Source organism: Gopherus flavomarginatus, chromosome 14 (assembly GCF_025201925.1).
Source record: "Gopherus flavomarginatus isolate rGopFla2 chromosome 14, rGopFla2.mat.asm, whole genome shotgun sequence".
NCBI lineage: Eukaryota > Metazoa > Chordata > Testudines > Testudinidae > Gopherus > Gopherus flavomarginatus.
The window spans coordinates 23,340,202-23,356,834 of NC_066630.1; the positions used below are offsets into that span (position 1 = coordinate 23,340,202).

The 16,633-nt window shown below is 40.0% G+C and overlaps 1 protein-coding gene across 7 annotated transcripts in view; it reads left to right on the top strand.

Moving 5' to 3' along the window:
- Positions 1-16,633, top strand: part of LOC127034352 (uncharacterized protein F13E9.13, mitochondrial-like) — a 68,351-nt gene that overhangs the window by 31,763 nt on the left and 19,955 nt on the right. For 3 of the 7 annotated variants that reach the window (XR_007769359.1, XM_050923113.1, XM_050923114.1), the window contains exons 6-7: positions 1,268-1,395; positions 10,107-10,165. Coding sequence is in view for 6 of the 7 variants with exons in the window: in XM_050923113.1 (XP_050779070.1) it covers positions 1,268-1,395; positions 10,107-10,165 (187 nt within the window). In the remaining variant the exon portion in view is untranslated. Of the gene's footprint in view, positions 1-1,267; positions 1,396-4,393; positions 4,462-10,106; positions 14,833-16,633 lie in introns of those variants that run through there. The other 4 variants (XM_050923117.1, XM_050923112.1, XM_050923115.1 and 1 more) reach the window with 3 other exon arrangements.

Sequence of the window (16,633 nt, forward strand, 5' to 3'; positions counted from 1 at the left end):
GATTATTGAACTAAAGGGCAAGAGTTAAAGGGCTGTGGTATTTTCCCTAACAACAACAACAACAAAATGCCCAGTGCCAAGAATTAGCAGTATCCAATTCTCTAACTTGACAAACTGTTTCCCAGGTTATCCTCTGTTACTAGCGTCAGGGATTTCCGTTTCCTTTCACTCTGTTTTTTCCCTCTGTATTTTTACATATGCACAACCTCATCAAGGCCCTGACATCACAATGACTATCTTCTGGCTGCAAAAAGTAGTTTGATATTCTTTTTGTAGCACAGTCACACTACTGGAGAGGGTCATGGCAGAGTGAATATGCCGGAAGAGGCACTGCCTCTCAATATTAGTGAAGCAAGTTCCTTCTATTCCATTCCCAGATCTGGTTGGCCCAAAAAGAAAGACTCTAGTCCCAGGACTACTGGTCTTTTGTGGTTACTGCTCAGTACTACCAGAACAGGGTATCAGGTTACTGTATAATATTGTCTTTCGTAACTATCATATTTCCTGATTCTATAGTAGAAAAGTTAAGGGAAAATTATAAATGTAAAAGTTGATGTTTCAAAGGCTAAAGCTTTCTCAAATTTTTGAAGCTGTCTAAAGCTGAAGTTGCCGTAGATAGATGTAGGTTTCGGAAAAAGAGGCTAGCTTACACATCTTACTGACAGTTACTGCTTAAAATTTGAATGGCACATCTTTGGATGCATGAAGCAAATACTGTTTGAAGATAGCTGCTCTCATTTTTTCTCCAAAGACAGATATCCAGGAGATAGTGCTTGCTAATGACTGAAAGTTAGTACTTTTTGTTGGCCTTTATGAAATGAGATGATGCTCTTAGTCCAATTCCTAAAGGACAAGGACCTGATTTACAGAAGAGCCGAGCACCTAGAACTCCACTTGAAATTAGGAGAGTTCAGCATCTATGAAAATTAGGCATTCAATATAAAAGCTGCCAGCTCAGTTGGTACTCCGGGGTGACAGTCTGGCACATTTAGCAGTCACTGGGTAGACAGGGTGAGACCCAGACGAAGAGACAAATGGATTATGGGGACTAGAATGGCAAAACTTTTTTTTCTTCCTCACATTGTGTTTTTAATTTCAACTGTAAAAAAGGGCTCTTAACACTCAAAAAGGCAATCTTCCGTTTTTCTGACAACAGGGAACTGAAATACAGTCATGAGTTGTAAGAAAAGCAGTCTGACATGAAACAAGGTGGATAGCAAGTGTATATGCTGAGAATAACAACAGGTTATGTTTCTGCTGTTTACAGTGCTCACGCTCTGACAGCAGATGTCAGTATATCAGAGACTGCTAAGGCTGCTGAGCTCTTCCTCGCTGATGGGATTGTATTGACTGGAACAGCTACTGGAATGCAGGCAGATCCTAAAGAATTGAAAGGTGAGAGCTGTCACGAAGGTCGGGCAACAACCAGTGAATCATTTTCTGGATTAATATAGAGAGAAATCTATACGTTCTCTGTCCTAAAAACAGAGAAGCTTTCTTTCACTGTAGCATTTGATTTGGTCTAGCACAAACCATAGCGATTTGGGTTCTGGTTGGATGTACAGTAGCATGTTTATAAAAACAATTTTTATAGCATAAAAGTTAAAATTATTGTAAATATTGAGAAAATATGTTTGGTAAAATTGTTATTCATATTGGCATCCTGTGAGAAAAGGAAGGCTCAATTTCTACATGATTATAATTTAAGAATGAGATTGTCCATAGCCTTCTTTAAAAAAAGGCTAATAACTAGGCTAACTAAAAATACTTAACTATTAACATGGAACGAATATTTATAATTGGATTTCTCATTGTGAAACTGATATTCCAGCAGGAAGAGAGGAATCTGCTGAGATTAAGGGCTTGGCTACACTTGCAAGTTACAGCGCATTAAAGGAACCCCGGGCACACTAGCTCACTACCCATCCACACTGGCAAGGCACGTAGAGCGCTCTGACTCCATGGCTAGAGCGCTCCTGGTTTTCCACCTCGGCAAGTAGAATAACGTTGGATGCGCCCCCACTGGAGCGCCCCAGCGTCAATGTGAACGAGGTGTTGCATTACTGCACTCTGATCAGCCTCCGGAAATGTCCCATAATCCCCTTAAATCAAGTGGCCACTCTTGTCATTGTTTTGGATATGCCTTTTGAAAGCTCAGTTTGACAGCCGGCTGCTTATCTGCTCTGAGACAAAGCAACCATTACTGTGGAATGCTGTGTGTGAGAGAGAGAGGCGGGGGGGGGGGAGGTGGAGGGGAAGGTCTGTTGCTGTCTGAACTTACAAGACTGCATGCTGACATGCTCTCAGCCCCCCAAAAACCCACTCTCTTCCTTCCCCCCACATGCACACAACACATTCCCTGTCACACTCCACCTCACCTCATTTGAAAAGCACCTTGCAGCCACTTGCATGCTGGGATAGCTACCACAATTTACTACTCTCTGTGGCACTTGCAAGAAGTGCTAATGTGGCCACTCCAGTGCGCTGGCAGCTGTCAGTGTGGACAGACTGCATCGCTTTCCCTACTGCGCTCTACGAAGGCTGGTTTAACTCAAAGCGCTCTACATCTGCAAGTTAGTCATGCCCTTAGACATTTCAGTGCAGTAATACTAGGGGAAGTGTAGCCTTTAAGATTTGAAAAAGAATTCTCTTTCACTGATAAATGGAAAAGTGTGTGACATTTAAATTACTTTTAAATGGCATATTTGTTTCTAAGGGAGAACAACTTGACCCATGAATCCTGACCTGTGTAGGTATCATGTGTGGTGCCTAATGTTACTATATTGGCACAGGTTTGAATTGTCTTCAACAGATTGGATTGTTCCTCTGTTACAGCTGATTCTGTTAAGGACTGATACTCACATAGGTGAATGGCTTGAATCTGAGAAATGCTGAGCACCCGCAACTTTCATTTGAAGTCGGCTCCCATCAACATGGCTGGTGTTCATCACCTCCCAGGATCAGGCTCTAAAAATAATCATCATATGCTCAACCAAGACAGGGAACATTTTTAGCACCTTTTTAGCAAAAATCATGTGAAGAAACAAGAAGGCTGCTTTTATGGGTTGCATTCTTACTGCTTTAAACATGGCTCTTTCTGGTCTAAAGACAGTCAGTCATTCATCCTTCCTTATTACAATTCTAAAGAAGAAAAGGCAGGTGAAAAACATACTACATGTTTTACATATTTAGCAGAGATCTGTGTATCAGACCACATTCAGAATGTTACATAGTTATTGGAAATTTCCAGTATTTATCCATATAATACAAGTTCAACACTATGTTGTTACAAGGCATATTAAACTTGTCAGAACAGGTTTTCATATGCATATACAGAATTAAAACGAAGCCCTTGCCAAAGAATAATGACTACATTTCAGCCCATGATTAGGTAAACTGCAGTGGAACGTTGGCCTATGAAGATAGGCCTCTTAAAGTAATAGATTTTCTCAGTATTAAACAAAAATTGTTTCATGAAACAGAACCTTCTGAAAACAATGTGAATATAAAGTTTGACAGACCAAACCTTTGTATCACCTGCACCCTTAAATTAGCAACAAAGAGTCCTGTGGCACCTTATAGACTAACAGAACGTTTTGGAGCATGAGCTTTCGTGGGTGAATACCCACTTCGTTGGATGCATCAAGTGGGTATTCACCTACGAAAGCTCATGCTCCAAAATGTCTGTTAGTCTATAAGGTGCCACAGGACTCTTTACTGCTTTTACAGATCCAGACTAACATGGCTACCCCTCTGATATCTGACACCCTTAAATTAGTTTTTTGGTTTTTTTTCCCCTTTCTTCAGTGGAAAAAACAAATGAGTCTCAAAAAGTCATAAAAACCAGAAGGCAAAATTCTGTTCTCGGATGTGTACACATAGCTTCCCTTGACTTGAGAAATGACACAAAGTATACCCATTTGTGTGGCTTTCACTTTTGTGTCATGAATACAACAAACCTAGTATCCTGGGTTTGTTTTGGTTGGGTCACACAGCTAAATACTGAGATTTTGTGACCGTGTGGCAATCCCTCATTTAAGAGGGCTGGTAATTTTGAATTGTTAATTGGGGAGGGACCTCTTAAAAATCAGTATAGGGTAGGAAATGACAGTTTAAGCACATCAGTGGTGGTAATCTCTCTAAAGGAATCAGACCTACAGTACACAAAGTTGAGTGTTCATGTGAGTGAAGTTTTGCATTTCACAAGTTTCTGTGTTGTTAGAAGTACTGTGTTACAATGAAGACTAAATGTAGACAAAATTGGACACTTTTCATCATGTTACAAAATGTATAATTTAAAACATTTTATGCCAACTTAAGGTTTGATCTGATCAGCTGTCTCCTGAAGGCAGCACTGAAAAGGGAAATGAGATTTTGCCATATCCTTTTTCAGATTTGTTATGCAACTATACAGAAATGCGAGTGCCTTTGTCTCTGATGTATTGAATTGACTGATTTGAGGTAGGAAAGAAGTATTTCTGTCAAACAAAGAAACTGTGTGTAGGGGCTAGAATTTTGTTTTTAGTTTGTGTCAATACCTTAATTCAAGCCTCCTAATGTGGTGATGCTTTGCCATAACCAGCCCTGACCAAAGGTCCTTCCACATGCTATCCTGAGGATCTCTCATGTATTAATCTCTGTAAATCTTTTATAGATGACTATAGATATGCAGGGCCAGTGCAAGGATGTTTTGTGCCCTAGGCGAAACTTCCACCTTGCGCCCTCCTCCGTCCCCGAGCCCCCGCCCTGAGCCCTCTTTCCCCCCCCCCCACCGAGGCAGCTTCCCCCCTCTGCCATGAGGCGCCCCCCTTGCGGCAGCTCCCTACCCTCCGCCCTGAGGCACCCCCCCACCCCAGCTCACCCCTGCTCTGCCTCCTTCCTGAGCACGCCATCACTGCTTCACTTCTCCCGTCTCCCAGGCTTGCAGTGCCAATCAGTTTAGGTGCTGCGAGAAGTGAAGCAGTGACGGCATGCTCGGGGAGGAGGCGGGGCAGGGGTGAGCTGGGGCGAGGAGTTCCCCTGCGTGCCACTCCCCTCCCTTACTTGCTGCAGGGGGCCCTCCCTGCGACCCCCTCCCCCAGCTCCCTCCGCCTAAATACCAGCGGCGACCGGGGTGGCCGAAGAGCCAGCCGCCGCGGTCGCTGCCAAAGAAAATGGTGCCCCCCAAATCCTAGTGCCCTAGACAACCGCCTAGGTTGCCTAAATGGTTGCACCGGCCCTGCTATGTCGCTTTTCCTCTGTTTATGAGTGCAGGCAAGCAGGCTCCTCTGAGGCAACTACCAGTCCATTCCACACAGCAGCTGGCAGGCATTGCTTATACTGTCAGTAACTATTGGCCTCTCTGTAGTACCCAGCTACTTCGGTTCTACGAAGTACCTAAGCAGCGCTAGTCTAGGAAGGGAGGGACCCAAAGTCCCTTGTGCTCTTGCATTCTGCCCCTGCCAGGCCATTAAGAAGCCTAGAATGCTGAGCATTTTATGTTGCACTTAATTTCTTAGCAGATTATATTTCTGTTTCAGAATGTGTTTTATCTTTCAGATAGGCAAAATTATATTATAAAAATATCTATGGTGGGAGACTTGTCCAAGTCTAAATAGCTCAAGGTTTGCTTTTGGAGGATAGGTGCTTTCATCTTTAGATCTCTAGTCCATATCCAGTCCAGGTTGGAAGTGACTAAAAAGTTTTTACTATCTGATGACTATTTGATGAACTGTGGGAAAATGAGTTAGTGGCTGTAGTCAAATAACCACTGGAGAAGTGCCTATGTCACAGAAACCACCAGCGTAGATAGTAATAATTTGCACCTTTGTTGGCATTGTTCACAGTGGGGACCTGGAGACCAATTTACCTTTCTGCACATAGGTGGTTCACTTATGTTGGGGTAGAGGCACATTGCTGCTGCCTGTGCTGTACTTTTTCTATAGATAAAGAGAGGACTTCTGTCTCTAATCCGCACTTTTTACAAGCGCTAAGCATAATGATGAAAAAAAAACCTTTGAATTCAAATAACTGAAATGTGTCACAGTGCAGGATATACGATAAACACAGTCTGTATGGTACAATGATTATTGCATATGAAAAAACATGTTAAAGAAAAGTATTTGTTCAAGTTATTGGGACATTGTTTAGTTTTACACTGTTGGCCTTTTTTTTAAAGGTATGAATTTTTGGCCTTTATTTCATGCAACTTGTGCATATCCTAGTTCAAAAGCTTTCATTATGCTTTGCAACTAAATCCTGTTTCATCTGATTTTTATTAGACATGTATGTAGATGTACTGTCACAAGAAAGAGCACAGTGCCCTCTCGTTATCGTTTATTGAAGCAGAGGAATGTCTAAGTATAATTGTATAAACTTTGAGATCTCATCACATAGAATACATAGTCACAAAATTATCTGAAAAAGTACAGTAGCTTGAGAAGAGTTGGCTTAAGAGTTATAAACAAGGTTTTGAGTTTAGAGACAATTTACAAACGTAATAGTTGTTTAATTCTACTTCGCAGAAACATCATACCGTACTGATTCCCTTACTGCTGTTGCCTATTTAAAAAATAAAAAGTTAGAATTTGGGCAGTGGTATAGTGCGAGTCTTATTAAACAATACCAAAATGTAAACCATTTGATATGGATCAACATTATGTTTTACTGCGTGAAAGAATCTATTTAAAATAATTTGAGTGACTTCACACTCAATTTGGTAACCAAATCTAATGCCAAAGTGAGTAGTATGGATGGTGTATGTTCCCTCTCCTGGCACTTTCTGGCTGGCTCCATCTTCTGTACAGGAAGGGACAGATCTGTGCGTGGAGGGTCTATTTCACACACAGATTATAGCAGGATGCTTGATCCTTTGTTATTTAAGGAACCCTTTGAAATAGCACATTTCAGTTTTCATTGTCTTAGTCTTTGCTTCTTAGAGCTTCTCTCAGGCCCATATATCAGTTTAGATATTCTACTCCTCCTGCATGATCAGTTTACTTATTAACATAATATAATTATATAGTGCCTGCAATGTGTCCTGTGCACTTTTCATAAAAACAAATAGACTTGTGGCCAAATTCTCCTAGGAGAGCAGTTGAGTACTGCAACACATATCTGTGAAAAGAATGTCACATTAAATCTGTATTTGAGCCTAAGTAAAGCTGATATGGTACGCTTAATAGATAGGGCATTGTATAAATAAAATTCTGATTTTGTTTTTGTTTGGTAATATAGTGGAAACCTAATGAATATTTTTGTGAGCAGGACTCCTGTCAGGATATAAAATAGGCATGAAAAGGGCTATAGCCGGACTCATCTGATGTGTCTAATTCAGGGCAAGGCTTTGCTTAAAATTGTCTTCCACTGTAGGATGGTCCTATTCTTCTGGCTTTACATCATGTGACAGATGGTGTTTGTTTTAGATAGCAGAATGCTAGCACATCTGACCTAGAGAAAGCTTCAGTAACATTTGTATAGGTAGTTCTTCTCTTGGTGAAGCAGAATGGTAGTAAATAGTCTTTCCTGTAGCATCATTAACAAGTTACAGTTCTTATGAAACTTTTAAGTAAACAGCATTTTCTTGCAGTTTTATATTTCACGTGTGTATCCTTTCCCTTAGCTCCCTGATGCTTTAACCACCTATGCCAGCTTGTTATCACCAAGTAAAGCAATTTTTATATGTCTGTAAAGGTCAGAAATAATGCTCTACTCCATTTTCTTTGAGGAAGCAAATAGAGCATCCAATCCTGCAAGGCACCGAGTCATTTCTGTGAGATCCAATTTGAAGTTAATGGTCATGAGGAAGTTCAGCACCTATTAGAATTGGACCTTTATTTTGTCATAGCTAGATACTGACTTGTGCCTTTGAGAGACTCCTGTTAACCATCTGTCCTTTCTCCATAAAAGAAACTGAACATAATAATAAATTTGTGATCTGAACTACAAACTACTTTCTCTGGGCCTTGTATCAATTTCTGTTATATAAAAAAAAACCCCAAAGCTCAGAATGCTTACATCTCACAGTGAACACAGTCACTTGAATAAATCTGAGGGAAATTCATCCTTATGCACAGGGACTGTGCAAGGGCTGAAGAGGGACTTCAGTGTTGCATAAGCCTTGTCTTCTGCCCAGGGGTGAATTTCACCATATGCAACCTGGCAAAGGTTCGACTTCTTAAGTGACGTGTTATTTCTAGATAAAATAATGTGCTGCTTTTATGTCCCATTGCCTTTTTAAAACAAAAACAATCTCTACTAGCACTGCCTTTGGCCTGCAAATAAAGTAGATGGAGTTGTCCAAATAGTCCTCAGGGCCACTGTTTGCTTCTCTACTTCCCTTCCCCTAAATTAGAAGATCAACTAGCGAGCCTGTTCATTTTTCCTTTCATGGGGAATAACACTGTTTTGCTGCCTCTTCTCTGAAAATCTTTTTCTAGCCGTCTGTATAGCATGAATTCAGCAAAGAGACCTGGTAGAAACATACACTTCTCCAACTACCATTATTGTGATTTAAACTGATAACTAAAGAATTGTAATGAACACAGCACTATTGAATAGTTCTGCCATTTTAATAATCTCACTGCCTCCACCCAAAAAAACCCATCTGTGCTGATATAAATGGAAACAAGAATAACGTCATCTTCTTGTTACTGTTACACTTTAATTATCATATAGAAAGATTTGTTTTTATTCTTTTCCTTTTGGGATAAGAGAGAAATTGATAACACCATTAAAAATCCGTATTTTGATGTTTAAGTAACTCCCACAGGAATAAATTCTGTCCCCAAGACACTGGGTTCAGACTTGAGTGATCTGGGTTCTATTTTAGGTTCTACAGCAATATAAATGACTGCCTCTTTCTATGTGTTTGTACAGCATCTAATAAAATGAGGCTCTGATCTCATTTGGATGCTAGGTACTGCTGTAATATTAGTAACAAGGGAATCCAAGATGCAGTAGAATCATTATACTTCTGCTGTGCAAGGGAGCTCCCTCAAAAGCTCAGTTCAGCAGAGACTTCTTGGTAGGGTTGCCAACTGCCTAATCGCACAAACCCAAACACCCTTGGGGTGTGGGTGTGTGTGCAGGATCCAGTCTCTGGGAGGGAGTTTGGCTGCAGGAGGGGGTGCAAGCTCTGGGAGGGAGTTTGGGTGTGGGCTGGGGCAGGGGGTTGGGGTGCTGGAAGAGGTGAGGGGGACGGTGCTTACCTCGGCTGGCTCCTGAAAGCGACCAGCACATCACACTGGCAGTGGCTCCTAGGTGGGGGCAGCATGCGGAGACACACACACACCCCGATCTCCCCCCAGGAGCCAGAGGGATGTGCCAACCGTTTCTGGGAGCAGTGCGGAGCCAAGGCAGGTAGGGAGCCTGCCTTAGCCCAGCTGCGCCGCCAGACTGTCAGTGCTTAAAATCTCTGTTTGGCTGCAGTAGCCTCTGGGAGACAGAGTGTGATTCCAGTAGACTCCCAGCAAAATCGGGAGGGTTGGCAATCCTACTTCTTGGGCATCTTTGTGCAGCCTGGTTTGTGGGGGCAGGAGAAGAAAGAGCTAGTGCAAGTGAAGCCAGTGGATTCACTCATTGCCCCATGTGGAGTGGGAGTCACAAGAGTGGCCATTAATTATTTCAGTCCCAGGCTTTGCCTTTTCCTCAGCACTGAAACTGCCATGTGATGCATGGCCAATGGTGGTCTCGTGTGACCCCAACTCTCAGTTTCCTTTGCTTGAATAGTGCTATACAAAACAAATGCAGTTTTGTTAGTATGCAGTTTTGTTGTAGCTATGTTGGTCCCAGAAGATTAGAAAGACAAGGTGGGTCAGGTAATAGCTTTTATTTATTCTTAGTTGGTGAGAGAGACAAGTTCGAAAGCTTACACAGAGCTCTTCTTTTGTTAGCAGTCATTACAAGTGGTTTCAATAGACAAGCCATGTAATTCTTTACCAGAGAAACCAAGACCATGTGTTGCTGACAATCAGTATCATTTTTTAGCAAAATATCAGCTGGAAATTGGATAAGTCAAGGCTGGTTAATTTCATCTCTGTAATTTTAAAGGTGGGAGAAGGGAGAATGATTGTAGAGCAGGCTTAATCCTAATGTTGGATTGACATACGTGGCTTTCTTCACCTTAGAAGTTGAACATGCTGTGAAGATTCCAGTGCTGATTGGGTCTGGAGTGACGCTGGAGAATGTAAGGAGCTACTTGGATGCAAATGCTTTAATAATTGGTTCATATTTCAAGAAAGAAGGTTACTGGGCAAATAGTGTTGATCCTGACCGAGTAAAGAAATTTATGGATCATATAGGTAAACTGAGAGAATGAATTTATCATCATATAGTATTGTGTTTGTGCAAAATAAAATCTGGCCACAGGAGAACTTTTGTGGGGTTACCATACACATCCAATATGATATACATTACCATGCACAAGTAACCTCCATTAGCATTCTTGGGAGTTGCATGGGAGTTAGAACTGGTTAATACAATATGAGGGGCGGAAATCTTCTCCATGGCTAGCCCATAAATCAGGTGGCATTTTAAAGACAACAGTTGTTCTCAGTTTCATTTGTAGGCACATTTCTGCATCTCTACTCCCGTATTCCAATACTAAATTATCTCTTAGAAGTTTTCAGGAATATATTCTTTACAATAGGTAAAGAATTTGTTCAGCTAAAGAATTAGCTGAGTTTTGTTTTATGTGTGGAATATAATAGGACACCCTAAGATTGCAGCCACCAGAATTGTAAATTGGGCAGGTCAGTTAGCCTCTGTGTGCCTCAGTTTCTCCATCTGTAAAATCGGGATAATACCTATTTTAAAAAATGTTTTAGGACATAATGAATGAGTTTTTATAAAGCAGTTTCTTCTAATAAAATAATAATCAAACTGTCAAAAGTACAGTAAAAATGCTATAAGTTAGTAAAGTCCATTTATTCATGTCTGAATACTGGTGACATCATAGCAGAATTTTTGGAAGTCTTGATCTATCACTAACTTCGGACACTCAGCAGTTGCCTCTCCCAGTTATGAGTGGCACCCCATCTATTTATCTCCTTGCTGGGCCTTTACTCTGATGACCCATCATGAACTCCTTCCATGATAACTTTCTCAAGATTATTTCCATCTCTATGGCTGATGTGAGCAAACTACAAGCCTGTTGATTTCTGAGAGCAGAGAGTCCTCTTTTCTCCAATAATATTTCAAACATAAGAGTCTATGCCAGCACCCCATTTCAAAGGCTTCCGTTTTCTTCTAGTAATCCACATTAGTTCCCTAAGATTCACCTCCATAAGTCGCTATGGCAAAAAATTAAACTTTTCACTAGTTGAACCTTTGTATGCTTCTAGAGGCCACCGTTTTTCCACACTTTTAAAAAGGAGGCCATGGCTGAACAAACCATCCCTAGTCTTCTTCCGATTTCTCTAGAATAGCCTTCTTGGTTGGAATATGTCTGATCGCAGGTAATTAAATGAATCTACTACCTCTACATCTTGACCATTATTCTTGATGTCCCCCTGCATCCTGATGTTATTGATAGTGTCAAGATACATGCATTTTTATTTTTGCCCCTTTCAGGAATAGTCCATATTTCTCATTAGCTGTTTTTAACAGACTCCAACATTTGTTGAATTCCATGGATGGCTGCAATGAAAAACATTTCTGAGTTCCTTCCACTTTATCAAAACTTTCAGGGCTTGTCTCAGAATAAATTCTACATCCATATTAAAAAGACTTGGGGACAGAAGGCGCCCTTGTCTCCCATGTTCCAGTGGAAAACCTACTGATGTTTGCACCATGATCTGTTGATGGTGGAGACTTGTGATGAATTCAGTTAGATGCTTTGGAATCCCCATATGTGCCAGTATCCTCCAGAGGGTGCTATGATGGATGATATCAAATGCCTTGGTGTAGCCAGAGAAACGCCTAATCAGTGGATTGCTGGATATTCACAGTTTGATCATATTTGCCTCGGCCCTCTCTGAAATCAACTTGTGGTGATGGTAGTTCTGCTTCTGTCATTTGCTTCGTGCCGTCCTGAATTATACAGAGGAACACTTTTTACTTGCATGCTATATCAGGGAGATGATACGATTGTCACTGTACTGTTATATTTCCTTTCTTTGGTAAGAGCAGAAAAATTCTCTTTGTCCAATCATCCAGTCAATTTCTAGTCATTCACGCATTGTTGCAAATTTTCCACATGAGATCAATACCACCATCACCAATCACTTTCAGCAATTCTGCTGGCACATTATCTACCCCTGGTGCTTTCTCAGGCTTCATTTTCATAAAAGCACGCACCACTTCCTCGCTCAGGATTGATGGCTCTGGCTCTGTACTCTCTTTTCTGTCATCCTGTATTGTAAGTGGCTCTGATGAGGCATAGAAGTTGGCACAGTAATCTCTCTGTGTTTGAAATCACCACCTTCAATAAAAACTGCCATCACTATCTTTTATTATGCTTGGTTGCAGGGAAAACTTCTTACTGTATCTGACCACTGTGAACATACCTTTTTATTTTATTATTTTAATCCTCAAGTTCCTCACATTTTGCTTTAATGTATTTGCTCTTGTCTCTTCTAGTCTGCCTTTCAATCTGTCTGCTCAGTTCTTACAGTGTATTTTCTGTCCTGCATTCTTCAGTCTCCAAGCCACTCCCACTCTGCATAGTCATTTCGGCAGCTCAGTCACCTTCTCTGTTAATTATAGTGCTGTCCGACACTGGCTTTTTGGAATGTGTGCTTTGGCAGCTTCAAGCATGATAGTTTTCATTTTATCCCAAAATTCATTTGGGTGGTTCTTCTCTTTTACCTATGATAGTGACTCAAACCTGTTCTTGACATGTAGTTTTCAGGACAAGTGCAGACACAGCAGACCTGCCAAATGTCTTATCTTTTTATATTTAAAAAAATTATGTTTGAGGGTAGCAGTTGATGGTCTGAGCCACGGTGTGCACTCAGGGACATCTTTGTCCATTGGACACTTTATCTCCAGTGTCCCTGTATCATTACATAGTTGATCTGGTTCTTTGTCACACTGTCAGGTGACCTCCATATATGTAAACATATAGGAAGTTGGGTGGAGATAGTGTTTGTAATGACCAGATGACTACAGTAACAGACTTCGACTAAACATCTTCCTCTCAATTGTAAACCCAGACCATTGTCTCCCTTATTTCGTTAAGAGCTTACAGCTCCAACTTTCATGTTCAGATCTTCAATTACAAGGGTGATGTCTTCACTTGGTGTTTTAATAAGTGTCTCTTCAAATCATTCATAGAATGCCATAAATTGTTCGCTTGTCAGCTGCATCGAGGCATGAACCTGTATGATCAACATTTTAACTGACTTTGCTTGAAGGCAAATTTTAATGATTGTATCGCTGATTGGATTATATCCAAGTGCACACTTTGGTGTCTCCTTAAATAAAATAAATGCAACCCCTTTTCTCTCACTTTCTTGGAACATGAGTGCACACCACATACCCATCCATCATCATGAAATGATCTCTACCATTCCATCACAATTCAGATTCCATATATATATATATATATATATATATATATATACATCTTTGATCACAATGGCAAAGTTCCCTTCGTACATACTCCTCACAATCCATCTTCCTGTTCTGATAATTCTTTTACGAAGGTTCAAATTATTCTTTTCTTTGGTACAAACATCAGGTACTGTACTTCCCAAAGGAACTGGTACAGCACCATCTAACTGCAGCTGGGTACTCTTGATGGCTGGAACCTCCTCCCCAGGTAATTTGATGAGCCTTTTGGCATGGGAGGTATCTCACCATCCTGTGCCACACATGGATCATGTTGCCTTTGTTCTGCCATGATTGGTCTCATGGGAGAAAATACAGGGAGTGGCTTCCTATTTCCTATTGCCTACTCCCTCTGGTTTGTAGTTGCTGTTTAATAACTTCTCCCTGTTGAATGCATTTCCTCCATTGGAGGTCCCAGTATTCTCCACAGGAGTTCATCTATCTGAAGCTATTAGTACTTTCTGAGGTTTCAGGCAGTTGTAGGTGGTACAGTCTACTACCATTACAGCAACAGGCTGACTTGAAAATGCTGTACCACCACCAAAATTAAAAAAAAAAAAAAAAGGGAAATGGATTCACTTACTTAATGAATAGTAAGTGTAAATATTTAAATATATTTTAAATAGAGCTTCTGGAATTTTTTTTTTGAAATTTTGACAAAATATTGTAATAAAAAACATTTGAAATGAAGATTTAATGCTGTTTCCAGACCAGTTAATACAGCTCCGCACCTCTCATAATTAGTATTAGTGATGTTGAAGACTGCCAAGATCCTTCCTAATACACACAGAAATAATTATGATGGAAGCCTTTCTTGTAGTACTGAGGGGTAAACACAGATTTTCATTTTTTCACAAAGAATTAATCATCATAGGAAACAATATTGGATAGATTCAGCCATCTCTTAAAACTAAAATTATCACATATAAAAATGATTTTCCTTAGCCAAAAAAAGGTCTAGAAGTCATTGTGTGCTTATGTAAAATCAGAGAATGATAGAAGTACTAAAAGATTTTTTAAAAATCTTTTTTGTTATTTGGGTTCATAGTGTGAAAATCTTGTGTGATGTTTTAATGAGAATGGTGTGGACCCAGACATGTTCTACATGGATACATTTCAGAGAGGTGTTTTCATATGAGCACCCAAATGAAAGAGAAGAAATTGTGCACGATACTATGTTTATAATTATCTTTATTGTATTTTGCAGATTCATTGGGTTGGGTTGGAAATGTATTCACTTCGTGAACTATCTTGTGAAATAACAGTCAAATGAAAATAAAAAAATGACAATTTCTGATTATATTTTGAGAGATTTTACTCTTTCATTTTTGATAATTTGACTCTAAAGGGGATAAAACCCAGAATCTGAAGTGTCATGAATGTATGTGTGTTTTCATTCTTTGGGAGTGAAATCTGTCCACTGAGATCTCTCTCTTGACATCTGTGACATCTGTGCATAGCTTCCATTAATGCTAATGTAAATGATGTTGTGTATATCAAAGGATAAATGTGTAAACCCTTTTTAAGCTGGTGGAGTCTCCATCCATCTCCAAACAAATGCAGCACACTCCTTGTAGAGCAAAAATATCATCTCCCAGAGGTTTTGTTTTGTAAAGATACAGGTAATTCCAAAAAACACAGCATGAAATTCAACGTAAGCCTTCTCTCATGGTTCCTTCTCTCTGGACTTACCTGTCTGTCCCATGGTTCCCCAAAAGCTGTTGAGTCCTCTGACTTGCTGTGGTCTGTAGAAAGCACAGATGCTTCAGAAGCATGTGTGTATGGTTACAAATTTCTGTGTCTGCAGTAACTTGCACTCCTTCCCCTGCGATTTGGTGGGACTGGCTCATCTATTCCCTCCAGAACTACAGAACATTTGCAGGGAAGAGTAGGCTATGTCCTAAAGATGATACTCTTACCTTTTTATACATCCCCAGCCCCCAAGCAGAGTCTGCACGCACAGGCTGTGAGCAAAAGTATTGGGAAGCTTGGGGTCCTTCATATTTAAATTATTTTTCACCCATTTACAGTCTGCATATTGTAACATATTAATCTATATGCTAGCCAGGATGTTCACTTTGTTTATTTTTTAAGTCCTTAATACTAAATTATGAGACCCATATTATATAGTACTTGTCCTGTTTACAAAGGCACATGCTGTATAAAATTAAAAAGCAATGTGTTTAGAATTCAGTAAAAACAACTGATTTCCATGTTTTAAAGTTAATAATGATTTTTTTCCCACCTGTGTGTTTCTGGGGAGGTTTCAAGCAATTCACAACTTGCATATATATCCATACCTGATTGCACAGTAGATGAAGTTCTTCTTGTAGTGTCACACATTTTCTAGTGGAATTATCACCAACTTTGAAATTCATTGTTAAGAAAATGATGCAACTAGAAAGACTAGCATGTGAACAAAGAGCATCAGCTACTAATCAATCTAGTGTTGGAAATATTTTAACGCAGCCAATCGGAAAGTGCAACAAATTCATTGATAATGACTGTGCAGCGATGATTGTTTTTAAAGACACTGATTACAGTTGCTAAAAGTCACATTAATTACTGTGAAGGTGAAAATCTAATGTGTTACTGTAGTGTTAGGAGAAACAAAGAAAAATAAAATTACTTGGCCTGATTTTATACTCACTTATACCATGTTAGTCAAGAGTAACTCTAATGACATCAGTGGAGTTACAAGATTAAAGAAGGAGGGGTTAAGTGAGAAGCGAATCAGGCTCAATGTGTTTAATACCTTGCTGTGAACTAAGTGAAGAACACAACATGCCCTATTTCTGCAATAGCTATTCTTAGGAACCAAGGAATCTGCACGTTTTAGTAATGTCTATAAGGTCTAAAATGAAATAACATCAGGTACATCACAACCTTGTGAGAGAGAAACCTTCTAGTGAGTTTGTGCAATACTCCGAATATGCACTGAATGTCTCAGACAGAGCATCTTCACTCAGTGATTATTACAGCTCTGCACCCCACTGTACTGCTCTTAAGAGGACCAAGACCATAATTTGGCCCTAAATTATTATATAAAAATGTAACTGCAGGATTTAGGGACCCTTGTCAAAGAAAAGCTGATTTTAAAGTC